The 27,506-nt window shown below is 35.9% G+C and overlaps 2 protein-coding genes and 1 non-coding gene across 6 annotated transcripts; 2 read left to right on the forward strand and 1 right to left on the reverse strand.

Annotated features, from left to right (window-relative positions):
• Positions 1 to 1,161: 1,161 nt before the first annotated feature.
• LOC147410001 (protein SET DOMAIN GROUP 40-like) lies at positions 1,162 to 12,119 on the forward strand. Of its 2 annotated transcripts, XM_086432193.1 has the most exons (6): positions 1,163 to 1,408; positions 1,489 to 1,639; positions 2,002 to 2,133; positions 2,232 to 2,372; positions 2,611 to 2,907; positions 11,450 to 12,119. In XM_086432193.1, the coding sequence occupies exons 1-6, from the start codon at positions 1,242 to 1,244 to the stop codon at positions 12,104 to 12,106; spliced, it is 1,545 nt and encodes a 514-aa protein (XP_086288319.1). In that variant the 5' UTR covers positions 1,163 to 1,241; the 3' UTR covers positions 12,107 to 12,119. The 2 variants fall into 2 exon arrangements, with proteins under 2 accessions (XP_086288320.1, XP_086288319.1); XM_086432194.1 differs by lacking the exons at positions 2,002 to 2,133; positions 2,232 to 2,372 and having other exon boundaries at positions 1,162 to 1,408.
• On the forward strand, positions 11,997 to 26,618 carry LOC147410002 (sucrose synthase 6-like). Of its 3 annotated transcripts, none has more exons than XM_086432191.1 (14): positions 11,997 to 12,006; positions 21,184 to 21,316; positions 21,408 to 21,562; positions 22,204 to 22,402; positions 22,508 to 22,626; positions 22,722 to 23,034; positions 23,120 to 23,293; positions 23,389 to 23,672; positions 23,765 to 23,989; positions 24,697 to 25,263; positions 25,384 to 25,522; positions 25,655 to 25,725; positions 26,168 to 26,191; positions 26,357 to 26,618. In XM_086432191.1, exons 2-14 carry the CDS (start codon positions 21,209 to 21,211, stop codon positions 26,547 to 26,549), a joined length of 2,571 nt encoding a protein of 856 aa, XP_086288317.1. In that variant the 5' UTR covers positions 11,997 to 12,006; positions 21,184 to 21,208; the 3' UTR covers positions 26,550 to 26,618. The 3 variants fall into 3 exon arrangements, with proteins under 3 accessions (XP_086288317.1, XP_086288316.1, XP_086288318.1); XM_086432190.1 differs by lacking the exon at positions 11,997 to 12,006 and adding an exon at positions 20,680 to 21,075; XM_086432192.1 differs by lacking the exon at positions 11,997 to 12,006 and adding an exon at positions 20,684 to 21,075 and having other exon boundaries at positions 26,287 to 26,500.
• A 409-nt stretch (positions 26,619 to 27,027) lies between these two features.
• TRNAG-UCC (transfer RNA glycine (anticodon UCC)) lies at positions 27,028 to 27,099 on the reverse strand. The gene has a single exon. It is a non-coding gene; the product is annotated as a tRNA-Gly (tRNA).
• Positions 27,100 to 27,506: the final 407 nt, after the last annotated feature.

The raw sequence follows: 27,506 nt of genomic DNA on the forward strand, positions 1-27,506 counted from the left end.
GGTTCATTTTCCATTTCAACAAGGCGTCGAGATTTCATGATGACTTCATATATCATGTCGGTTAATATTTTAAATGAAATATCATATTCAACATACTTATTCTTGCATTTATCATTGTACATAAACCCGCCAAATGGGTCTACGATCTCTCCATTGTGCAAGCATATCAACAAAATCTACTTTTTATCAATTTATTAAATTCTCCCTACGAATGGTATTTTCATACTAAGAGTGAGATTATTTGTAACCAAATAGGAAATCTATAAAAATATATGGAAAAAATTGTACACATTCTATCGAACCTTTAAAACATTAACAATTGTAGTTCTAACTCATGAGAAAAATATTATAAAATATATCATCCAAAATTCTACTAAATTTTAACAATTGAATTTTAATAAAATTAAATAATGAAAAAATATCATTGCATTTCTTTAAATATTAAAAATCTAATACAACTCTAGAAAGTCAATAGTAAACATGAAAACTTAACAAATCCAAATCAATCAAGAAAATTAGTCATTAAATCTTATATTGAGGAAATTTACATCAATCCTAAATATTTCAAAAATCAAAATCCTAATTGTAATTAATTGAATTTAAAATCTAGGGTTCGAATACCCCAAAACACATACACAAACAATTTCGATTCTAACTTATCACGATCTCTACAACGGAGAGAGATAGAGAGAGATTTGCATCGAAACTATTCTCACTTTTGTCCAGAAGGAAGACTTTCCTTTTTTTTTTTCCTCTTCTCTCCCTTCTTAACAATCCAATCAAATGGAGAGAAACTCATTGATTTTCTCTTCTCTTCTCTCCCTTTCTCTCAATTCAAAAACAACATAAGTTATCAAGTATCCTTGAGAATAACTTTTGGTGTAATACTATCTGTGATATGTAATTAGGCAGGTGTTTTGTATTTCAGGGTGGGTCCTAGGCCTTTTGATCCCAACTTATGAATAATAATAATAATAATAATAATAATAATGATGATGATGATAAGATGATGATGATAATGGATGAATATTTTTTTCAAGGAAATAAAAATTACATTTTCTTGAGTTCATGGATTAACTAAGCACCAGAAAAAGTCTACCTCAAGCACTTAGTAAAAAACTGTAATTGTAAAAGTCCGTAAATGCATCTTTTTGCGTTTACTATTATTATTTTTCTAAAAAATAGGGCGCAGACACACATACACACATGTAATGTAACGGTGGGGAGCGGATGAGAGAGAGATGGAAGGAGAGCAACAAATAATAAGTGTGGAAACATTTGTGAAGTGGGCTACTAAGCTTGGAATCACAGATTCATCAAAACCAAATCTCTCGCATAATGAAGTTCAAACTTCATCTTCCTGTTTGGGTCAATCCCTCATCGTCTCTCACTTTCCTGACTCAGGAGGGTAAACCCTTTCATCCTTCAATCTTCTCTTTATAAAACCCTATTAATTTTATTTGATTTGATTCTTCTCCTCTGCTGCAGAAGAGGTTTAGCTGCAGCTCGTGATCTCCAAAAACATCAACTTATTCTCAAAGTTCCCAAATCGGCTTTGATCACAAGAGGAGAATTGCTGTTGAAAGATCAAAATCTCTCTCGTTCTGTCTCAAGACATCCCCATCTCTCCTCTACTCAGGTTTTTTCCTTTTTCCCTTTTGAAAATTGAGTTTCTGCTAATTATAATAGAGAATTACCAAAATGGCACAGTAAAATTGAAAAATTACCAAAACGGAACACTATTCATTTTTCCATTTTCGGAATTACTTATTTTTACCCAAACGGTAAAATTATGAAATGAATAGTAAATTTTCCCCCACTTTAACAAAAATATTTTAATTTTGAAAACGGTAAATTACTGATTTGGGAATTAAAATAACAGGGTGCCGTTTTTGGTAAATTTTTAGCTTGTTTTGGTAAATCACCTCAATTACAATTTAAAATCAAGTGTTCCCTCCATTTTATTTGAAAAAGTTATCGAATGTTGATCATGTTCGACAGATATTGAGTGTGTGTTTATTAGCTGAAATGGGTAAAGGGAAGGGTTCTTTGTGGAACCCTTACTTGATGCAATTGCCTCGTCACTACGAAACACTCCCGAGCTTTACTCGTTTTGAGATTCAAGCTCTGCAGGTTCTATTTCTTTTTCTTGTTTTTGGATTGGGTGATGGTTGTTATTGTTATTTCAAGATTGAATGGATTTTGAAATTTTCTGAGGCTGATTTTCTTAGGTGGATTTTGCTATTTGGGATGCAGAAAAGGCTGTTTCAAAGGCTGAATTAGAATGGAGAGAAGCTCTCCCCCTTTTACAAGAACTTGAACTCAAACCCCAATTTGTAACTTTTAGGTCATGGCTTTGGGCATCTGCAACTGTGAGAATAATTGAACTTTTTATATTGCTTGGAAATTTGAGTTATGCCAAGGTTTTGAATTTTAGGAAAAGTTTGAAAATTTCAACAGATTGGTTCAGTTGTGGATTATTTTGACTGATTTGAGCCAAGTGTTGTGCATCTTTAGTCTGTATTAATTATGCTTCAATATTTTTCCCCTCCTATTTCTTACTATTTGGAAATTAAAAATCCCAATTTGCTTTTTTTGTTTTGCTTGAAGATATCATCTCGTACGATGCATATACCTTGGGATGATGCTGGATGCTTATGCCCCGTGGGCGACTTTTTTAACTATGCTGCACCCGGAGAGGAGTCCTTTTGTTATGACGCTGTCAAATGTTGTTCACAATCTTCTTCTTTGGAAGCCAGTTTGTTGTGGAAGGATAAGGATGCAAAAGAAAAGTTAGATGCCAAGCAATTTGATGGGAATGCACAAAGGTTGACAGATGCTGGTTACGAGGAAGATGTAGATGCATATTGCTTCTATGCCAGGAAAAGTTATAGAAAAGGAGAGCAGGTATATGCTAAATTTCTTCAGCTTTTAATGTATAATATCTGGAAATATTGCAATTCATTATACTTTCTTTGGAAAGATAATATTTTAAATTACCTCCTCAGCTTGGTATTGTGGAAAGATATGCTTTTGTAATGTTGTATCTTCTGCCTTATCTTCTGGTATTGTGGAAAGATATGGACTCTTATCTTCTGCCTTGTTCCAATCAACCAAGAGAAGGAATGTGAGAGGTCTTATGAGCAATCATAGATTGGTTATAGTAAAAGATCAGATGAAAAGGTGGAGAGAGGATTGGCTATTTTGTAGGAAACCAAGTTAAGGAGTGTGGAAGTAGGCTTGATCAAGGATCTCTAAGTGAAGAGCATTGGGTGCATTAGGTGGGGTGGTGATTATTTGGGACGAAAAAGAGGTTGGATGTATAGGATGTTATGGTGGGTGTTGATTTTCTTAGTATATATCATGTATAGTTATTCCAGTGATAAATTGTCATGGGTTCTTTCTGGTATGTATGGAGGATGAATTAGATAGTGTTTGTGGTTTATGGGATCTTTTCTTGAGTGTTGGAGGGGATTTTAATGTGATTCGGTCTACTTACGAGAGTAAGGGAGGAGGATGTAAGTTGAATAGGAATATGGGCAATTTAGCTGAGTTTATAGTTATGAATCTCCTCTTGAGGTGCTTGGGTGGTGCAAGAGTTTTTCAACCTTCCTATATCGTCCAAAACTTGAGAGAGTGTCTAAAAAAAATCGTTAGAATATCGATCAATGGAGAGAGAGAGAGAGAGAGAGAGAGAGAGAGAGAGAGAGAGAGAGAGAGATTGGATTGTGGGTATGAGAGACGGAAATGAGGAGAATGAGATTTGATATAATTTTTTATCTCAATTGCATGAAGGATTTTCTTCTTTGAATTTTTTTTGTTGTCTTTTCCAAAGCTCCTCTCACTTTTTTTATATATATAAAGAGATGAAAGAATGGGACAATTTGGTGATTGAAGAGTATGTGTTTTTTTTTCTAATTTTGTGGTTGGGTATGATAGTTTTTCTAAAAAGGGTTTGGTGGGATCCATTTTTGTTGCTTTTTTAAATTTATTGCTAATTGTTTGTTGATTTTTTTTAAACATTTTACCTTTTAATTTTTTTAATTTTATTGTTTTTTATTTTTAATGTTTGTTAACTTTTAATCTTTTTAATGTTAATTATTTTTTGAGTTTTTGGCTATCCTAGGTCAGATTTTCTCAAAGAATTTGTCGAAAAAGATGTTTCGTGATTTTTCAGAGTTTCTCGTAATAGAAGGTATGCTTAGCCTCACCAAGGACATTTTGGTAGTTTTTGGGAAATTTGACAAAATGTTGATAAATGATTTGTCGGATTGAGGATTGTTATTTTATGTGTTCAAGAGTGTCGTCTTAGGTTTAACATGGTCTCTAAATGTGTCAAGGTGATTTTTGTCATTTTGTCAAATTATTTGGATTTTAGTGTAAGGCTTTGATTAGTCCTAGAGTGATGATTTCTATTCCTTAAGTCGTGTTCGTAACGCATTATGGTTTCTAAGTGTATTTCTCTTGTCAAAGGTATTTTCACAATTTTATCAATTCTCACGAAGTTTGAGGTTTTGTGCGATGCGGACCTAAACGCATGTAATTTCTATGTTGAGGTGTGTCATTGGAAGGAAGGTTTTAGGAGAGACTTTGAAAATTTGGCGAAAAAGTCGGAGATAGGATTTGATAAGGTTTGGCCTAAGCTTTCAATTCTCTATTGCTTCTTTCTCATCCTTAGGAATCTACAACAACTAGAGTGTTGAGTTGTCAGATCTGGCAAGTGCAAAATGGGGTGCTTACAGCTGCCCTTCTTTGATAGAAGGATGGGAGCAAACAAGATGATAAAACCCGTTTTGACGGATGGTTCGTCTAAATGCCAAAGCTGATGGTATTTCATTTCGCAGTTTGATTTGGCAATGAGTCAGGGTGTCTAGATCTTGGAGTAAGTCCTAGAGATGGTCTGGCATGAGGATGTAGAGTTTCGAGCTCTCGTTGATTGAAAATAAGCAATAGACTGAGATGCAATGTTTGATAAGTGTGCGAAAATATGCATGCTTCAAGAACAATCATATTGAAAGATAGATGCCTACTTGAGTTGACTAAAAAACTCTACATGTTGGCTAGCATTTATCAATCCAAATTTGAATTTCTCTACAATCCTTGAGGCATTGAATCAATTCGTTATACGGATTTAATATGGGCAAGTATTAAGTATATTTACAAGTATGGACATCTGTAGACACTCCATTTTGTACTTGCTAGATTTGACAACTCATCACCTTGGTTACTGTGGACTCTCTAATAATGGATAAGAATTCGAAAGCTTGGGCCTTGTCCTTCGAAATCTTTCCTTTGATTTTTTTTCATATTCTAGGAGTCCCTCTCAAAACCTTCTTTCCAATGACATAGAAATTACGCATACTTAGGTTCGCATCACACAAAATCTCGGATTTCGTGAAAATTGACAAAATGACGAAAAATACTCTGGACACTTGAGATACACCTAGAGACCACGTTGTGCTAGGAACACATGACTTTGGGACCTAGAAATCATCACTTAGAGATCAAACACAGTTTTTTGCCAAAATTCGAAGAATTTGACAAAGTAACGAAAATACCCTTTACACATGAGACATTTTTGGAGACCACATTATGCCTAAGACGACACTCTTGAACACATAAAATGACAATCCTAGACCCAACAAATCATTTATCAACATTTAGCCAATTTTTTAAAAATTACCAAAATATCCCTAGTGGACCCAAGCATACCTTCCACATCAAGAAACTTTGAAAAGCCATGAAACATCTTAAATAATCAATTTTGACAAATTCTTTGCAAAAATCTGATCTTATTAAAAGTCAACTATTAAAAATAAAAAAGGTAAAACTTAAAAATTAAAAGTTAAATTATTTAAAAAAAATGATAAATGAACAAACAATTAGGAATAACTTTGAAAAAACAACAAAAATGGGTTCCACTTAAATCTTTGAAAAAAAATCCAAAACAATCTCATCAAATCCTTCTTTAGAAAAAAATATCATACCCATCAACAAAATTTGACTAAAACACACTTCCTAACCACCTAATTGTCTCATCTCTCTTTAAAAGATGAGAGGAAAAAATATCCAAAGAAGGAAATCCTCCATTCAGTCAAGAAAAAAATTCTATCAAATCTTATTCTCCTCTTCTCTCTTACTCATACCCACGACCCAACAATAGTTCTCTACCGTACCCCCCCCCCCCCCCCCCCCTCCCCACTCTCTCTTTTTATTGATTCAGTTCCAACGATGTTTTGAGTATTCTCTAAAGTGGTTAACAGTCAACATTAGTATAAGAAGGGGTTCAAGGGGTTTGAACCTAAGACCTTGGGAACAACCTCCACAAGGTCTTACCACTTAGCTAAGTGGTCATTCTTATAGATCTAGAAATGCTATCTTGGAATATTAAATCCTTGTACATTGGCGGTAGTAAAAGATCAGATGAAAAGTGGGAGAGTGGATTGTCTAGGGAACCAACTTAAGGAGTGTGAAAGTAGGCTTGATCAAGGAACTTTAGGGAAAGAAGGAACTTTGGGTGGTGTGACCTTCTAGCATTGGGTGCATCAGGTGGGGTGGTGATTATTTGGGATGAAAAAGGAGCTGGGTGATTAAATTTAAAAAATCCATGTCCTTTTCCCAATAAATGCAATATCCAACTGATGAAAAGACATCTAGTTGGGGTGTGAATTTTATCACCAAGGCAGTGTAGTGAAATATCATTGGTCAAAGCATCAATCAATTGGCCGTCCTTGCAGTTCTCAAATTCGATGGGAAGCGCCTTCCTAGAATTAGAGATATGTTAGTTCCGTTCGCAGTACTTTAGTTTGTTCAAAATTTTAAATCAAGATTACCCACTTTTTAATATAAATAGAAGCCTCTACTAATGTATCGTGCTTCAAACACATTAAATTCATAACCTTTCAAACATAGGTAGGCATTGTACTCTTTGCTTTATTATATAAATCTACAGTTGATGTTTCCATTCCAATCTGTGATGATTCTCAATCCTCTCTTCAAGTTAGTTTGAATTAATGAGCCTTCTCTACCTATAAAATAATAGAAATTGACTTGGTTTGAATCATGTTTCAATTGATATTATATGTCATATCTTAATTCTTTCTGCAACTTGAATTGGTTTGAGGCTCCAACTATCTTTATGAAATATTCACATGTATCTAAGCTGGGAACATTTTTAAAATCAATTTTTTTTCTTAAAAAATAATTAATTGAATTGCTTGCAATTTTGTTGCCCATTGATGTTGAACATACTTCCTATTTGTCAAAGTCTATTTTAAGAGTGCACACTATATGGCCTTATTTTTGTACAATTTCTATTTTATTTACCCTTTTTGATTGCTTTAAATGGGTTGTAGTCACATCTAGCAAACCACAATGTGCATGAGAGCCATGATTATCATGTAATTTTACATGACATTTATATAAGTCAGACAACACTTGAGCAATTTACTTATAAATGTCTTTTTTTGTTTCCCAAAGATAGCGTTATTATCTATAAGTAGTGTGTAAGGTACAAGATAATGGAAGAAATTGACACAATTAATCTTTTTGGCACAAAGATTATTAATTTAAACAACTAGGCTAGAAGGGACTAAGATCAACACTCTTGTATATGATTAGGCATAGAATTTGTATATATCTTTTATAGATGCACCTCTCAAGTCTGTCTTATAATAAAGTCTTGAAGCTTTGCTTACTTTCTAGAGCTATTTCCTTAAAAAAGTAGTTCAGCTATTTCTGAATCAAACTACAGGGATAATGGTTGAATTTAATTGTAGTTTGTGATTCTCAGTTGCTTCAATAAGCTTCAAATGAGTGCATTACCATGATAATATAAAGAGAAGTATTATATATTACAATATTTGTAATCAAATATGACTTGTAATAAGTTTTATTTACTAAAAGATGGTTGAAAGGTGAAATTTTATCTCTGTGTATATCTAGTATTTTAAGGAGATGTATTGATGCATTGTCATTTAATAAAGTATGAAAATAACGACAACATCAAACTGTACTGGTGTATTTCATGTTCTATAGCGGCGGATATATCTGCCTCTATCGACCTAGTTTTTTTTACCCTTTCAGTGGGGGCTATAGCCCCACCCGCCCTTATGTAGCTTCACCCCGGGTTTCATGGTAGGTAGAAAATTATTGCCCACATATCAGCAAAACAAAAGCCACCTATATCATATCTTTAGTTTGAGGGGATGAGACCTTTGTAATTCCCTTCTGGGTGCTTCTCATTCCAATGAGGTGCCGAGGTTTGTGAGTTATCATTGTTTGGGTGCTAGGGTGAGGAGTAGAAAGATTCTAGATGGAGTGCTAGTTGCCAAAGAGGCCATAGATTCCAAAGTCTAATCCGGTAAGCTAGGTCTTGTTTTACAAGGTTAACATGTAGAAAGCGTATGACCAAAACCTTAAGCATGACCACTGAGAGGGCTTCATAAACTAGTGTTTGGAAGGTTAATCCTAAGGTAGCGAAATTCCTTGTCGGGTAAGTTCCGACCCGCACGAAAGGCGTAACGATCTGGGCACTGTCTCGGAGAGAGGCTCGGTGAAATAGACATGTCTGTGAAGATGCGGACTACCCGCACCTGGACAGAAAGACCCTATGAAGCTTTACTGTTCCCTGGGATTGGCTTTGGGCCTTTCCTGCGCAGCTTAGGTGGAGGGCGAAGAAGGCCTCCTTCCGGGGGGGCCCGAGCCATCAGTGAGATACCACTCTGGAAGAGCTAGAATTCTAACCTTGTGTCAGCACCTACGGGCCAAGGGACAGTCTCAGGTAGACAGTTTCTATGGGGTGTAGGCCTCACCCACCTATTTCATATCTTCACTTTGCGGTGACACAATTTTTTCATGGCTGGGTCTTACTTGCAATTAGATACAGGAGATGCATCCTCCACTGCTTTGATGTTGTGGTGTATGATCTGCAAATTAACCTCTTCAAGGGTAGGTGTTTCTTGGGAGTTGGAGATATTAGACAATTGGCAGCTAACCTAGGTTGTATGATTTTCCTATGTCATACATGGGTTTTCCTTTGAGGGCTAATTATTGGTCCATGGCATTTATGGTACTAATCAAGATTCAGATGGAGGCTAACAATATGGACGAAGGGGCACTTTCCAAGGGAAAGGGAGAGTTGGGAAAGATGAATGTTAGAGGCATAAATAAATCTCTTTTGGGAATTGGTTATGGAGGTTTTGGGAATAGATTGGTAGCCTTGGAGGAGATGGTTAAGAGTAATTATGAGCATGGAGTGTGAGGTAGGATTCCAAAATAGTTCGGTCATTTTACCATTAAGTGTGGTAAGGTATCTCAAATGGGGGTTTGAGTTGGGAAGGGAGACTGGCTTGAAGGTTCAGAAAGGAGATATAGTTCTTTATTTTGGGAAAACTTATGATATGGACAATCAAATTGAGGATTTTTTTTTTCTTAAGGTTTTTCTTATCTGGAATTGGGAAGGTGTTTGGTGAATAGTTGTCTGGTGGAAGGGGGGTCACCCATACACCTACTCTTTGTTTTGGTCTCAAGTAACCTAACTGTTTGGGAGTGTATTTCCATTCTCTTGTCTAATTTGAATGAGGAATTCACAGTCTTTATAGATGAGGATAACAGGATTAGAGCAAGGTTTAAAATCTTTTCTTGAGGCAATGTTTCACTCGAGAACAACCTAAACATTTCAAGACATTCCAAAACTTGTTATCAATAAATAACGAATCTAAAGTTTTATTTTGTGAGCATTTTGTGGAAGACAGTATTGTCCACATCTCCACCAAGAATATTTTTGTTCAGTATCTTCTTTCTAAGCATAAAGAGACAAGGGATCCCTATTGTGATTCCTTGAAAGCTCGCTTTGGAGTGATTTTGAAAACAATCTCTGTTGATCATCCAAACAACCAGATCGGGCTTTAACCAAGTAGCCCAAATGCTGCAATTGCCTTGGGACTAGGATTGTCAATGAGCAGGTTCGAGCAGAGCTTGGCTGAGCACTAACCCAAACCTAAAGAGGCAGGCTGTACTTTAGACTTGCTCTAAACCCGCTTTCTAGTCAAAGTTGTCTAAGCCCAAGCCCAGTCCTAATGGATTTGGGCCAGGCTCATATTGATTTCAGACTTCATAAAAATATTAAATTTATTCACCTTTCAAAGCCATTTTGAGTTGTTTGATACTAATTTTCATCAAAATAGTGCTCTAATGTTAATCCCAGTTGAAATGATTTGCCTACGACATGTATGAAAGCATCCCCAATTTTATATGAAGAAGGAATGAAGAAATGGTATGGTACCTAACCAGTCCACCTACAAACAAAAAAATTCAATGTTTGCCCCCTCTTTCCCTCATTTTAGTTCTTCCCCTTGTAGGGGACCATGTAGACTTCAAATATATATATGAAAGAATAATCCCATGTTACATACTCCTCTTTTCTTTCTTTACCAATCCAATATTAGATCTATGCGGACAATCCAAGCCACTCTTAGTTCTTTTTCCCATTTTAATTCTATTATAAAATTATATGTTTAACTATTAAGTAATATCTATATAATAAAACACATCGGTGGACCCCACTCCTTCGTGTCAATCTTTATTCCTCATAACGAATGTATCTCGAGGAAAATTGTTCCTACTTTGTCTTCTCCTTTCCAAGAATACTTCTTAATTTTATTGTCTTTTCTCTTCTACCTCTTTCCAAAAACACCCCTACAACTTTCTATATTGCCTTTCCTTCTTTTCCCCTTTTCCAATAATGACCCTACAAATTTATTGTCTTTTCTCTTTTACGCCGCTAAACCCTAATGTATACAATACAATGCGGGCCCGTCCGTCCTTTGTTTAATGGGTTGGAAATGTTTTGGTTCCCATCCTTTGCAGGCTCAATACGAAGGCCCTAAATCTTGCTTTTTTTTTTTTTTCTGACTTGGAAGGGCAAGGTTGACAGGTCAGCGGCTCCCCCTATTTGAGAAGAATTTTTAACCTTGGTTATAACTTCAATTTAAGTAAAATGGTGTATACTACTGCAGTATTATTTAGTCTCTCTACCATACACATGATGATGTTCATTGATGCAAATTATACACCGAGGAAATATTGTACTCTTACAAGTTGTCCTGATTCAAAAGAATTCCTTTTTAACTTGTTAAAAAAAAAAGGATTTTTTTACATTGTCAAAGAAAAAGAAAAATGTAAACAGAGAAGAACTTAGTAAATTCACTTATTTCTCCGATTGTTACAATCATTTATTATGGAAGTATGTCAGAATAACTCATAAAAGTGTCTTCTTCTTTTGAGTGGATTTATTTAGGAGAGATTCTATTGCCACACCAACTTTTAATTTATATGTAAATAACCAAAGAATTATCACAGATTTGGTGTGCTGTTAGTAGAAGTTGGTGTGGCAATAGAAGCTCTATTAATTAAAGCTTGTGATTGACCTCTACCTCCTCTTTTGCAGGTTCTTTTAAGTTATGGAACATATACAAACTTGGAGCTCCTAGAACATTACGGGTTTCTTTTAAATGCAAACCCAAACGAAAAGGCCTTCATTCAGTTGGAATCAGATATTCCCTCCAATTCATGGCCCAAGGATTCTCTATATATTCAACAAGATGGGAAGCCATCATTTGCCCTAATGTCTGCTTTGCGCTTGTGGGCAACCCCACCAAACCATAGAAAATCTGTTGGTCACCTTGTTTACTCAGGTTTACAACTGTCGGCAGAGAACGAGATAGCTGTCTTGAAATGGATGAAAAACAAGTGTACCATACTCTTGGAAAAATTTCCAAGTTCAATTGAAAAAGACGTTTTTATCCTAAAATTTATCGACAAAATGGATGGTAACCCTTCTGTTGAAGAGGTTGAGCAGATGATGTTGGTTTGTGGTGGTGAGGTAAGCGGTTTCTTTGAAGCCAATGGTTTGAAGGAGAGAAGTAATGTTGTTGAGTTTCCATTGTCGAGGAAAGCTAGAAGATCGATGGAGAGATGGAAATTGGCGGTTCAATGGAGACTGAGGTATAAGCAAATCCTTGTTTCCTGTATTTCTTATTGTACTGAAAGTATCAACGTCCTTTCTTCTCAACATTTTTTATGCAAGAGAACTAACAAGACATAATTTATCAAAATAATTTATGATGTCCCCATCAATTCTCCCCTGATTGGATAAAACTCATCCTTGATTTTTGAAATACTTGAGGATGAACATGACCATTTCCTCTTAGAGATCTTTCTTAGGTTCTTTTTACGTGCCGGCCACTCTGGTCTTCCTCCTTAGCTGATTCTAGAATTGTTTGCTGTTGGATATACTTTTAGCTCGTCATCCAACTTCTTAGTCTCACCCTCATCTAATTGCATGATTTGATACATGCTATCTTCTAAACTTGATAATTCAATTGTTTTATTATTATTATTATTATTTTTTTCGTTAACCTTCTCTTTGATTGATTGCAAATTGCAATGTAAGATTTGATTTCCATGGCGATTACCTTGAGTAGATATCTTATGAAGCAAAAGATTGAATACCCTACACTGCATCAAAAGTAATCCGTTCACATAAGATACAAGCTCATCCCAAAACGAAATGACATTCCTCTAAAGGGATCATCTTACCCTTAGCTCTATTAACAAATTTTCCGTAACAAAACTAAACAATGAAATCTCAGTCATAATATCTACATAATCTTTTATGTTCAATATTTTGTAAGATATTTTCAACAGAACTTGTTGAAATTAAGTTCTCTTCATACTCATAAGTAGAGATAATATAAATCTTTTTTTGACTTCCAATACCATCTATAAAGACAAATTAGGTTTATTCTACTTTAGAAAAAGGCGATGGAAAGACAAATTAGGTTAATTAGAATATAAAATAAGTAAAAAGGGTAAACACAAAGTTATGCAATAAGAGTGTTTTCTGTAAATAAGTTTAGGAGTATAAAATAGGATAAGGTAATAGAGTTTAGGGTAGATTTGGAGAAGAGATTGATGGTATGGGTGTTTATGGTTTGTAAAGGATTTGATGGATTTCTTGATGGGTTCAGAATAGAAAGAAAAAAAGAGTAAGATTAAGGATAAGGTAATAGAGTTACCTTGGAATCACCTCAATGATTTTCATGGCATTATCAAGTTGAATGAGTAAAGTAATATCATGGAAATACTTACATTAAAGTAAATCCCATAACCTCATTGGATAAGGTTTATTGAAACTTCCAAATTCCAATGATTGAATGAGTGGTGAGGACACCATTCCACGTATCACCATATATAATATATACGTAGTGTTCTTGCAAATGAAATTAAAGCAATTAATATAACCTCTATTGTTTCATTTCTTATTGTATAAATAAGACATTATAGAATGGAGAGCAGGCAAAAGCAAGAGTTCTTAGTGTAACAATTTAACCAAATATTCACATATAGGATATTTCTTGGCGTCCAAGAAATAAGGAGAGATGGAAAGAGAAATACAATGTTTTCTAGGGATTAGTATTTTTTATTGGTTAAAATCAAGCTCTAACAGTACTAATGTGGCAAACTTAAAAAGATCATGATTCAAAATTTTATGCCATTTTTTTAAATATTTTGGTTTGGGCTAAAATCATGGTGAAATACTGATTCCAAAACAAAAGATGTTTATTTCAGTAACGATTATTACAAATTTTCTCCTGATCAAAACATTGTGTCAAAATGAGATTCTAAATCGGACTTGCAACAAAAAAAAAAAAAAAAAACGTCATTTATGCTCGCTATATGGAGCCAACTGCCAAACACTTCGGCATACAGCATCTATGTAGCATATAACAGTCTAGTATATTCTCATTTACTGGCCAAATTGACCTGTAATACCTATAATTTGGCCAAATAAAACATTTGAAGCAAATATATTTAACCAGATTATAGTTTCAAAGTAACAAATTTGTGACCAAAGGCCATCTGAAACATCACTAAATAAGGCCAAGTGCAGGTCAAAATCAACTTGAAACATCACTAACACTAGTTATAGGTAGAATCAAAATAAACTTTGGACCAAAATCATTATTCAATATCACAAATTTGGGAAAATAGCACATCAAAGAAGCAAATTTGCTGCTATTTACTGGCCAGCCTCGATATTTCCAACACAATCGATGGCCACAATTTTAATGGAGGCCTTAAATAGTCTTTGGTTCCCTTTATTGGATGAATGAATGAAGTATTAAAACTTGAATACATATAAGGCCTTTTGAAGAGATTCCAGTTATCCCATCTAAATAAAGTCTCGATTAGAAACAAGCATCCACATTAAGGCGATGTTTGGATTGAGAGAAGTGGAGAGAAGAGAAACTCATTAAGAGAAGAGAAACTCAATTTCTCTCCATCATATTTGGATTGACAGGAAAGAACTTGGGACAACTTTGGAATTTTAAAATATTATAAAAGAGATCTAGTGGAAGAGTTGGAATTGTAAAATATTTTATAAGGGTATAGCTCCTCTTCTCTTCACTTTTGGAGAGAAAGAAAACTGTCATTTTTTTTTCTCTCCTCTTCTCTTCAATTCTTTTCTCTTCTCTCCCCACTTAACAATCGAAACAAGGGAAATGGAGAGAAATTCATTTATTGTCTCCTCTCTTCTCTCCATATTTCTCAATCCAAAACACAGCGTAACTGATGGAAAAGAGAAGAGTAGAGAAGAGAACGTCAGGCATGGAGGAAAGAGTCCATGAAATGATGAGAAAGATACGAGAGACCTCATGAAAGGGTTAGGATTAGAAGCCGCATTCATGTAAAGTACTTGCTAAAATAAATTTAAAGTTAAAAAAAAAAAAAAAATTCCTATGATTAGAATTTATATTATCCAATAACGACGATCAAACAAATAAGCCTATCACTAGTAATTTAGTTGAAAATAAAGGTATGATTAACGCATTGCATGCAGACAAGGAAGGTCACTGATTAGACATGCCATGCAAGAGCATGTTTCAGCCATAGGTCCATGTATCATCTATGATTAGATCCGCTCTCCATACAAAATGATGTAAAACATCTACAATTTTACTTAGAGTCTTAAGTAATTTCCTAATTCTAATAAGATTTGTTTTTATTTTTTTATTCTAGTAGGATTTCTATTTTCTATTTATAGTAGAATCTCCATTTCAACTTTAAGAGGTTTCTAATTTGTTAAGTCTCTAATTTTTTTCTAAATTCGTTTGTTATTCTTTAAACTATAATTAAAAGTATTTTTAACTGTCCAAATTGAGTTATAAATTTGTAATAGGTCAAAAGGGGCATCTCAAGCATTCACCTAACTCGTAGAGGTATTATCTACAGGGACTATCTAGTTGCACACCACCCAGTACCAATAACACTCAATCACTTAAAATTTCTCTTCTTCTTCAACCATGCCCACAAAACTTATTGTTGGTTCTATAATTTTTGTAACAAATTTTTGGTTATATAGCAAGCATGTTAACATTACAATTTGTAAAGTCGAGAAGCTGAATAAGCCTTAAACCCTAGGTCACTACAATGAAGTGCAATTAGTAGATTAAAATAGAGGTTATAAAAAATACTATTTTTTTTTAAGGTTTGCGAACAACTAATACATCCCTTATTTATATAAAATAGAGGTTATTAAAAATACAATTTTTTAAAGGTTTGTGTGCAATCAGCAACTAGTACATCCCTCATCTAAATTATGCAAATAATACAGAACCATGACAATGGTACCCAAACTTGATCATTTTATGGGCCATTACCTTCAATTACGAGCCAATAATATTAGACATATTTTCTAACCAACAAGAAAACAGTATTGCATGGAGAGGCCTTGTTCGGAGAGTTCCCTGCAGGATTCTCTTTGGGCCGGGCTTTGTCTTGCCTTTCCTAGCCTGGAATGGACCAGGTTTGTGTAAGGTAATTAGATCTATTAGATATTGGGCTGGATCCGCCCAAGCTAGACCGAATTTAGTCTTAGGACGGGCTCGATCATGGGTGTGAGACCCTCGGCCTGGAACGGCCCGATAACTTATATCATTATAATATATATATATATATAAGATATGCAGTCCGGGCCCACCCAACCTGACCATTTTACAGGTGGATTCGGGCTAAGATTTTGAAGCACAATTAACTATGACCTGATAAGGCCTGCCGCAGCCCAGCCCATTGAAACCTTTCAATGCACATCACGTGTGTTGTTGGTTGATCATTCCAAGTGTAGAATTAGATGGGTTATGTAAAAATCAAGAATAGGTAGTGGGCATCAATGTCATATTAAAAAGCTAAGTTTTCATTTTCGTCCTTTTATCATTTTAATGACGTGTTGTCTGTACGCGGTTGACGTGTGCACATAATCATAGATCTTTTTCTTCAGGATACACATGAAAAAAGATCTACGGTTCTGTAAACTTTCCAAGTCAACCACTTACATACTACATATGTGTCAACGCATCATTTTATCATTAGTCTTTATTTAATTTATAGATTCTCTCCCTGAAGTTTAATTTCTTTTTTTTAATTCTTCACCCAACTTTACAAATTGAGTTAACCTAAACTCGGTCGAGTTAAGTTAACCAAAATGACTCGATTTAGTTGGATCTCAGGCATGGTTGTTATGCGGTCGGAATCCGATGAACGGCTCTGATGGTCCCAACCCGCACCTATCTGAAGTCGTTCCTACCTCCTCCCTTCTCGCAGTGGCTTAGTACCTGTCACAAACACTCCGATGCTCAAGTTAGAGAGGCAGAAGAACATTAATTAATACTAGTTAACTCCCGATCTCTCCCATCCCTCCCAATAGTTTTGTATCGATCGAACTTATTTGCAGAGATCCCCTCCTGGATTTTTGGGATTGACGTGCATGCAATAGCATTGCAATTTTCTCGAGGCCTGACCTACCTTGCTTGGTAGGACTGGCTTCGCTTAATGCTATGCTGCCCTGCTAGCAAGACTAAGGAGGTCTCTGCTCTGACCTGCGTTGCTTGCTGGATAGTGCCTCGCCAGCTGATCTATGTCAGGTACCATTTGGTCGGCTTGGTCACGTGTACAGTTAAGATTGTTGTGCAATTATTTCCCTTTACAACTACCCCTCTCGAGGAGACGCAATTCTTCTTTCCTATTAGCTACTTAGGCTTTTCATAAGTGCACTTGTTGTTTTCGAATCGACGCATTCAATGCAATGTTGCTTCGAATATCTACCGACGGCCCAGATGGATTCTTCTTCATTTGCGTCTGTCCACATGTCCCTTAGCCTCTTTGCATAAACCCCCAAACTGCGATTCTTCAGCTGGATTCGAACTGTCCTCTCAGGTGTATATGTTCCTTTGCCTCTTCTTATAAATAGGGGACTTAGTGCATTCTTCATCTACTATCGTGCTGGAATTCTGCCAATTTGTCTCTATAATTTTCTACGAAGACTCTTTCTCTTTCTCATTCTATTTTGCTGTAGCAGTTACTTCTTTACTTTGAGGTAATTTTTTTCTTTCTTTATTTGTTCTTTTCCTTTTCCACACTTGGCTTTCCCATGGCTATTACTGCATCCCAACTTCAACGAAGCTTGTACATTCGTGCTTCGATGCACATTTGGGTTGGTAGTGACTCTAATACTCCTGATGACTGTCGTCAGGAAGAAATTTTTGTCTACGCTAGCCAAATCAAGGCCGGCCTTAGTTTCCCTCTCTTTGCTTTCCTTAGAGAGGTGTTGAGTATGATAAACCGGTCTCCCGGTCAAATGTCTTAGAACTTCTACTGTCTGGTGGAGGCTGTGGAGAAGAAGAACATCACTCCCAATGACTTTCTCTCCCGATACAACCTAAAGGTGATTCCTAATCGGCCGGGATTTTACTCATTGTCCTCCAGGAGTGCAACAGTGACTTTGACCCCTTCTCTCCCAAGTTTTGATAAAGGGTGGCACAAAGACCCCTTTTACATTTCTGGGGACTAGACCATAACCAGCCATGAAAACAGTATTGCAGAGCTCCATGTAGGATTCTCATTGGGTCGGGCTTTGTTCTAGCCTTTCCTAGCTTGGTATGGACCAGGTTTGTGTAAGGTAATTAGATCTATTAGATATTGGGCTAGATCCGCCCAACCTAGATCCAATTTAATCTTAGGACGGGCTCGTTCATGGGTGTGAACGGCCCGATAACTTATATTATATATCTATGAAATATGCAGTCCGGGCCCACCCAACCTGACCATTAAACAGTTGGATTCGGGCTTAGATTTTGAAGCACAATTAATAATGACCTGATAAGGCCTGCCGCAGCCCAGCCCATTGAAACCTTTCAAATCACATCACTTGTGTTGTTCGTTGATCATTCCAATTGTAGAATTAGATGGGTTCTGTCAAAATCAAGAAAGGTAGTGGGCATCAATGTCATATTAAAAAGCTAAGTTTTTATTTTCGTCCTTTATCATTTTAATGACGCGCTGTCTGTACGCGGTTGACGTGTGCACATAATCATAGCTCTTTTTCGGGATACAGATGAAAAAAGATCTACGGTTCTGTTAACTTTCCTAGTCAACCACTTACATTCTGCGTATGTGTCCACGCAACATTTCATCATTAGTCTTTATTTAATTTATAGATTCTCTCCTGAGGTTTAATTTTTTTTATTCTACACCCAACTTTACAAATTGAGTTAACCTGAAACTCAATCGAGTTAAGTTGACCAAAATGACTCAATTTAGTTGGATCCCAGGCATGGTTTTAAAACTTGATTTCGCATCTCATCTCATCCATGTCAAATACCGAGTCATCTCGGATGAATTTTTTGATACATTTGAGACGTCTTGTTAAAAAATGAAAACAATGAACATGGGATTTTAAATCTCATCTAAAAAATTGACGTGTCTGTCCATTCGTCTAGTCCATGCCTGATACCAATACGACTTGGGCGATATGTCTTGGTCACAGACGAGTTTTGAAACCATGATTTTAGGTGACACCAAAGAATGAAGGGGGAGATGTTGAGGAGAGACCAAGTTCTAGTAGTAAAGACTATATCAAAATGAGCTCGGCAATGACAATGGCTAAACCTCTGTATTCGACTTTTGTACTTGAACGAGAGACTACTTTTTGTTTGTAAGCACTCCAGGATATAAGGTTGGGGCCAAGATAGATGCAGTAACTGTTGGTAGAGCACTGATCATCTGGACATCTCCCTCAATCGGCATTAGAGAAAGCATTTAATTGAAATGATGAACATGGATGAATAGAAAGACCATAGTGCAGGATATGTTTGACATACTGAAGAATTCGTTTAACTGCATCCCAATTAGCATCAGTGGGTGATTGCATAAATTGGCAAACTTTGTTAACCACAAAAGCAAGATCAGGACGAGTCAATGTGAGGTACTGAAGGGCATCCACTACAATTCGATAGAGTGTGGGATTATGAAAAGGTCTGCTTCATTGCATTGTGAACGTAAGTTGGCTACTAAGAGGTGTTGAAACAAGTTTGGCACCATGCATTTTTGTTTTAGAGAAGTTCAATGGCATATGTCTTTTGGGAGAGGAAGAGGCCTTCGGTAGTGTTCAAAGCTTCAATGCCAAGAAAGTAGCTTAAGGAGCCATGATCCTTCATGGAAAACGTCAATTGAAGTTGAGCAATAATATCTTGAAGGCATTATTTGGTAGAACTTGTGAGAAGAATGTCGTCCACGTAGATGAGCATATAAACAACAAATTGTGAGGTTCGTTTGATAAAAAGAGAGGTGTTCGCCTTAGATGATACAAACCCAATCTGAGAGAGGAATGTGCTTAGAGGATGGTACCAAGCTTGCGGGGCCTATTTAAGGCCATAGAGGGATTTGTGAAGATGACACACATGATGAGGAAAAGTAGGGTCAGTGAAGTCGGGAGGTTGTTTCATATACACATCCTCTTCAAGAATGCCATGTTAAAAAAACATTGTTGACATCCAATTGATGAAAAGGCCAGCCACTAGAAACGACATTGCTCAATACTGTTTGAATAGTGCATGGCTTGACCACTGAAGTAAATGTTTCCCTCATAGTCAATACCTTCTTGTTGGTGGAATCCTTTTGCAACAAGCCTCACTTTATATATATATATATATATATCTATATATAGATCCATCGGCCCTTTTCTTAATCCGAAAGACCCACTTGCACCTAACAATATTCATCTTGAAGTGTGTGGGAATTAATGTCCATGTTAATTGTAAGAAATTTTAATTATCCTATTCACCCCCCTCCTCTACGACTAGACACTATATGAAGCCCGATATTTTCATTATATGGTTATTCATTCAACATAGCCTCATAAGAGATAATTACCATTGGATGAACCCTAAAAAATATATTCAAAATAGAATCCAAATACAATAGATATATTTTTGTCTTGTGAGCCCGCCTGATTTTAAGATTTAAATGATCTCTGAGGTAGGTCCCCAAAATGATCCTAACCAACCATAAGAGTTGGCAATATAGCAAAAAACAAGATCTATTTATAAAATGGTTAAAATAAAATCTTGCAATAAACCTAATTTTTAATCAAGGGGACAAACTAGGTACTAAATAATTTGGCGGGTAAAATTTAAAATAATAAACAGAAACAAAACGACAAACGGTCACAAACATGAAGAATTAGACTCAAAGAAGAAAAGAATAAAAACTATTTCTTAAAGTGATCAGATCATCCAAAACCAAATTCTTTCCCCGTTTTTCAAATCTTCAAAGACCCAATTTTGTTAAAACAAGGAATCTCCTCTCACCCCATTAATTCCTTTCTTGCTTTAATTTATGCTTTTTCCCCTCCTCTCACAATCTTCCCAACCAGAAAGTTTTGATTCTGATCTCTTAACTTTTTTATTCCATCAAGCCAAGGAAAACCCATTTCTCTAAAAATTCCCAAACTCAAAACCCATTTCTCTATAAATTCCCAATCCGTCTTGTCTTCGATAAACCAAATCTTCTCTCATTCTTAAATTCGAACCTTTCTCGCTTTCGAATTTTTGGGTTGTCAATCTCTGTTCCAATGGCTTCTTCTTCTTCGCCTTTAAAACGATCGGATTCTATCGCCGATAGCATGCCCGATGCCTTGAAACAAAGCCGGTACTATATGAAGCGGTGCTTCGCTAAGTATGTTCATCAATGGCCGCGTCGTTCTCTATCTTTTTTTTTTTTTTTCCGATTTCATCATGAGAAATTATGAATTTTATTTTCTTGTTACCTGAATTTGAAAAACAGATTTATTGCAAAGGGGAGAAGGTTAATGAAAATCCACCATTTAATGGATGAAATGGAGAAAGCTATAGAAGACAAGACGGAAAGAAACAAAGTCTTCGAGGGATTACTCGGTTACATCCTGTCTTCTACTCAGGTTTCAATTTGATCTTTTTTTTTTTTTTTTTTTTTTTTTTACTAGTGATTTTGAAGATGGTCTAAACAATTTTTTTCTTTTAAAATCACAGGAGGCGGCCATTGTACCTCCCTACATTGCATTCGCAGTAAGACCCAATCCTGGATTCTGGGAATTTGTTAAGGTGAGTTCTGATGATCTATCGGTAGAGGGCATTACAGCAACGGAGTACTTGAAATTCAAAGAAATGATCTACGACGAGAATTGGTATGTTATCGCTTGTATCGATTTTTAGAAATTTGGATTTTGAATCAAACCACTTTAAATATGTCACTATTTTACTGAAACGGATGTACTTAACCCCCCATCCTCGAGACTTGAAAATCGAAATTAGGGGAAAATTTGGTACTTGGATTGGGAAAAAATACAAATCAAGACACGAAACAAGCCAAAATTACACTGCCATATGCGTTTTTGAAATATTTAGAAGATACATTCCATTTATGGTAGTGAATTTTTTACCAAACAAGACACTTAATATACTTGCATTAATTTATTTATTTGAAGTCAAAAAAGGATACAAAAGTATATTTATTTAATTAAATGCAAGTACAATAGGTATCCGGTTTGGTATAAATTTCTATTACCTATATGCTAAATATTTTGAAAATGTGTCTGGTCTGGTGAGGTAATTTTGACTTCTCGGACGTCCTGTTTGGTTAAATACCCTTTTGGGTTTTATGTATAGACACAAACACAAGCACACAATATAACTGACACGTTCGGTGAACCAATTGGGGAGCCTACTCTTGCGGCTGAACCACATTAAATCCTTTTGTGTTCTTTCTTTTATTGTCTTTGTGGTTTGATCTAGAATTTAGCATTCACAAACATCTATCGATTTTCAGGTCAAAAGATGACAATGCATTGGAAATTGATTTTGGTGCTTTTGATTTCTCTACACCTTCTCTGACCTTATCTTCTTCAATCGGAAATGGAGCGAACTATATCACTAAGTTCATGTCTTCGAAGATTAGGGGTAGCAGCGACGTGGAGAGTGCAAAACCTTTGCTCGACTACTTACTTGGTCTTAAACATCAAGAAGAAGTAATATTACAAGAAACCCAACTAAAAGAAAATGATAATTAATTCGATAATTCTTACTATAAAACCAATTAATTTCTTCTTCAATTTTTGTGTCCGAATTTGCAGAATCTTATGATCAATGAGACTCTCAATACTGTTGCAAAGCTACAAGCTGCATTGATTGTAGCCGAAATATTTATAGCCGCACTCCCGAAAGAAACACCATATGAGAAGTTCGACCAGAGGTGACTACTTCAACCATATTTCAACCTTAGAAAATAAAACATAAGTAAAAGGCCTTAAACCCGATTTTTCATTTCTGATTGTCATGCATTTTCAGGTTTGCTGAGTGGGGTTTCGAGAAGGGTTGGGGTGATACCGCAGAAACAGTTAAGGACACAATGAGATCTCTTTCAGAGTTACTCCAAGCACCCGACCCGCTAAACATTGAAAAGTTCTTTAGTAGGATTCCGACAATTTTCAACATTGTTATCGTCTCCTCACATGGATACTTCGGCCAAGCGGGAGTCCTTGGCTTGCCTGATACTGGTGGTCAGGTTGTTTATATACTGGATCAAGTAAAGGCCTTGGAGGAGGAAATGCTTCTTAGAATTAAGAAGCAAGGAATGAATGTGAAGCCTCAAATTGTTGTGGTAAGTTAAAAAAAAAAAAACAGGAAGAACTTTAACAAATTGTTGGGTAGACTATATATAACTTATTTTGTTCTTGTTTACGTAGCTTACTAGACTCATACCTGAAGCTCGAGGTACTAAATGCAACCAAGAATTTGAACCCATTCTCAATACCAATCATTCACATATCCTCCGAGTTCCATTTAAAACCGAGAATGGGGTCCTTCAACAATGGGTTTCTAGATTTGACATATATCCGTATCTTGAGAGGTTTACTCAGGCATGTTCTCTGTTTCAAAGCAAACCCAATTTTCATACGTTTAATAATTCGTACTTTTTATTCATAGATACCTCGTTTCTTTCTTGAATTCTTAGGATGCCACAGCGAAGATCCTCGAATGCATGGAAGGGAAACCAGACCTAATCATAGGAAACTATACGGACGGTAACCTTGTAGCATCTCTAATGGCAAGTAAGCTTGGGATAACTCAGGCGACGATCGCGCATGCTCTAGAAAAGACAAAGTATGAGGACTCGGACGTGAAATGGAGGGATTTGGATCCTAAGTATCACTTTTCATGTCAATTCATGGCTGATATAATTGCGATGAATGCCACTGATTTTATCATCACGAGCACATACCAAGAAATTGCGGGAAGGTTAGAATCTTTAGTATTGGTTTTCTACCAAAGCCCTTATGCAAACTTAATTTACAATAACTGAATTTATATGTATGCATATACATTCACAGCAAGGATAGGCCTGGACAGTATGAAAGCCATGGTGCATTTACGATGCCAGGACTGTGTCGGGTTGTGTCAGGCATCAATGTCTTTGATCCTAAGTTCAACATAGCAGCCCCTGGAGCTGATCAATCTGTTTACTTCCCCTACACACAGAAACAGGATCGATTGACCTCATTTCATCCCGCCATTGAAGAACTACTCTATAGTAAAGAGGACAACAGCGAGCACATGTGAGATCTTAATACCACTATATGTTACCTATTACCTATACACATCATCTCATTCTGATGTATTCTAAGCATATTAGTATGTTCAAATAAGCAAACCTGTATAAATGTATATTTTAAAGTTAAAACTATTTAATACTAGAGTCGCAATCCAGAATGGTGCCCATTCCTATAGCAAATATGGTGTCTTCATGGCACGTGTTTGTTGGAGAACAAAAACATTTGGCTGTGTAAAATAAAAAAAAATTAGTTGTTTAGGAGCCCAATGTGTCTTAAACTACTACCAAAACACGCCACATAGACACCCTTCTGGATCCTAACTCTTAATGGTATGTAAATGTAGTACTTAAATAGTTTGTTTACTTAGCAATTTTATATAGTAAGGTATATAGAATTACTATGGCATTATCATTCTAATTTTCATATAGAGTATATTTAATTTTAGAAGTCAGGCTCTCGAATTCCTGCATTCACATATACCACAACCCTATCAATCTGCATTTCAACAATCCATATAGTTGTTTATTGTATTTTGATGAATTATAAGTGCATGTGTTTTCATGTCTATTTTATCAATAAAAAATTCATCAATAATTCTATCATTTTCGCTAAAATTGTATCAAGTTTCACATCAATCACATTTCCAAGCTGACCAAAATAGAGGCGAAAATCAAATGTAATACCTGAACTGGGTTTTGTGCTTGGAACAGTGGCTTTCTTGCAGACCGAAAGAAACCGATCATCTTCTCAATGGCAAGACTCGATACAGTGAAGAACATCACGGGACTAACCGAATGGTATGCGAAGAACAAAAGGCTAAGAAATTTGGTCAATCTTGTAATTGTTGCTGGCTTTTTCGATCCATCAAAATCGAATGACAGAGAAGAAATTGCTGAGATACAAAAGATGCATGCCCTTATAGAGAAATACCAACTTAAGGGTCAGATCAGATGGATTGCGGCTCAAACTGATAGAAATCGAAATGGAGAGCTATACCGTTGTATTGCAGATACAAAGGGTGCTTTTGTTCAACCTGCTTTATATGAAGCATTTGGTCTTACAGTCATTGAAGCAATGAATTGTGGCTTACCAACATTTGCAACTAATCAAGGAGGCCCAGCCGAAATCATCGTTGATGGGGTCTCGGGATTCCATATTGATCCAAACAATGGCGAAGAATCAAGCAACAAAATTGCTGATTTCTTCGAGAAGTGCAAGAAGGAACCGGAACACTGGAACATAGTGGCAACAGCGGGTCTTAAACGTATTTACGAGTGGTAATTAAATAACCCAATCATCTATATATATGTGGGGTCGATTTCATGTTTTCGACCTTGAGATCATTGCGGATTTTTCTCGAAGAATTCTATTAATTTCTTTAATGGATTATGTTGCAGCTATACATGGAAGATCTATGCAACCAAATTGTTGAACATGGGATCCATCTATGGCTTTTGGAGGCAATTGAACAAGGAGCAGAAGCAAGCCAAACAAAGATACATTCAACTGTTCTATAATCTCCAATTTAAAAACTCGGTGAGATGGTTTGATTATATTTTGGGTATAAATTTAAGAGAGATTCTATTGCCACACCAACTTTTGCTCATGCCACCCCCAAAGAATTACTTCTGATACTCACTCAATTGTTTTTCTGTGGCAATATTGCAGGCAAAGAATGTACTCATTCCAACTGAAGAGACTGAACCTCCAAAGCCAAAACTTAAACCTCAGCCAACAAGGCATGTTGAACTAACTCTTGCAAATGCCAACACCATCATCACCATTATATGACTTATCCCAATTATTTGGAGTCTATGGACATTGGTTTAAATTTCGTACCATTAAAGAATATTTCATCCAAGATATTCTAGTTTCAATCGAAACTAGAACAAACCATTGACCCTGAAAAATTAGAACGTTTCAATTGATCATACTATCTCTATTTTCTCCTGACCAAAACATTGCCTTGAGACAAGATATTAAACCTTTACTAAAGATATAATTTGAGATAGGATTGAATTGTGAAACAAAAATTATTTTACTGACCCTAATATTTGGGATAAGGGAACAACGATGATGATGATGATGGTAATGAACTCACACCAATTTCTTTTTTCATTTTTATATTTTTATATTTCTACTCTAACTATATATGTCTACCATTGCTGGTTGTGATACCAGGCGCACACAATCCCGACTACAAAGGTATGAAAACAATCCGATCTAGTTAGTATCGGTAAATTTCTGTTCTGCTCTTAATTGGTAAATCACTTATACAAAACCATTTAATTTATTTTTAGGATATTCGGTTAAATTCAACATGGTCTTAGGATCCTTCCATGCTACAACTCAATCAAGCATTCTTCGCAGGCATGAAGGTCCAGACATGGTGCCAGACACAGTGCCAGACACAGTGCCAAAGATGGTGCCAGACAAGGTGCCGGATATGGTGCTGCTTAGTTCCAATACTGCTCGCATTGGTTTTGCTTGGCTTTGGTGGTGCATCTTACTTCTGTGTGTTTCTGTCCTTTTTTATGTTATAGTCAAATTGTATTACATATAATGCTTATTGATTTGATGATATCAATCGATTATTGTATTAAAAGGCTTTGGATTTGATAATAAAGATTGGTGTGATGTCCTTTTATTTAAGAAGAGAATTCTCAAGTGATGGAATTAAATGGAAGATTGTGAACTAAATCCTGTAAAAATAGGCAAAATTGATGGTAATGGGACATTCAACAATGGAACCAAAATTTTGTAGAAATCATTGGGCGTGTGCACGGGTTGATGTTTATAAAGTGTGGGTTGAGTAAAAAAAATTTAAGGGCATTTTTGGTACCAAATCCAATTTTCAAAGTGTATTAATTGCACTTACTTAGTTTATTGGTGTAATAGAGTAAGCCAACATTAGAGTTAGGGCTGTCAATGAATTGGATAATATCCAAAACCTGATTCGTTACAATCTGAACTACGGATCCAGATCACGGATTAACGGATTGATATAAACTCCACGTCAGCGAAGTATAGAAAAAATAAAATGCGTCTGCCGGGAGTCGAACCCGGGTCTATTGCTTGGAAGGCAATTATCCTAACCGTTGGACTACAAACGCTTACATATCTGGAGTTGCATATTTTAGATGTTCAAGAAAGACCAAGTTAACTTCTTACTACAATTTGATAATAGGATCAAAATTGTCAAATGGTTGTATCTTTTAAGTAATGATATAATTAGATAATTGCAATACATTTTTCCAGGTAGTTACCATCATTCATCCATGGGAAGATGAAAATGTGACCTAATTCCTAGCATGCAGTGCACACGTTATCAAGGGGAAGTGACTTCTCAGAACATGGTGGGTTTCAGATGGGTTTAATAAACATCCTCTCTCTTTCTCTCTCTCTCTCTCTCTTTCTTCAACCATGACCTCACCCTTCCTTCTCATTCTCATCTTCTTCTCTCTATTTCTCTTCATCCTAATCAAGACTGACTACAAATTACTATACCAAATCATGCTCA

This window comes from Akebia trifoliata, chromosome 2, assembly GCF_017979445.1.
Source record: "Akebia trifoliata isolate Shusen 1 chromosome 2, ASM1797944v1, whole genome shotgun sequence".
NCBI classification, from domain to species: Eukaryota; Viridiplantae; Streptophyta; class Magnoliopsida; order Ranunculales; family Lardizabalaceae; genus Akebia; species Akebia trifoliata.

Coding starts and splice junctions, on each gene's coding strand:
- LOC147410001 (XM_086432193.1), top strand. CDS start 1,242: ATGGAAGGAGAGCAACAAATAATAAGTGTGGAAACATTTGTGAAGTGG. Junction 1,409..1,488: donor CACTTTCCTGACTCAGGAGG/GTAAACCCTTTC, acceptor CCTCTGCTGCAG/AAGAGGTTTAGCTGCAGCTC. Junction 1,640..2,001: donor CCCATCTCTCCTCTACTCAG/GTTTTTTCCTTT, acceptor CATGTTCGACAG/ATATTGAGTGTGTGTTTATT.
- LOC147410002 (XM_086432190.1), top strand. CDS start 20,972: ATGGCTTCTTCTTCTTCGCCTTTAAAACGATCGGATTCTATCGCCGAT. Junction 21,563..22,203: donor ATGATCTACGACGAGAATTG/GTATGTTATCGC, acceptor ATCGATTTTCAG/GTCAAAAGATGACAATGCAT. Junction 22,403..22,507: donor GTCTTAAACATCAAGAAGAA/GTAATATTACAA, acceptor CCGAATTTGCAG/AATCTTATGATCAATGAGAC.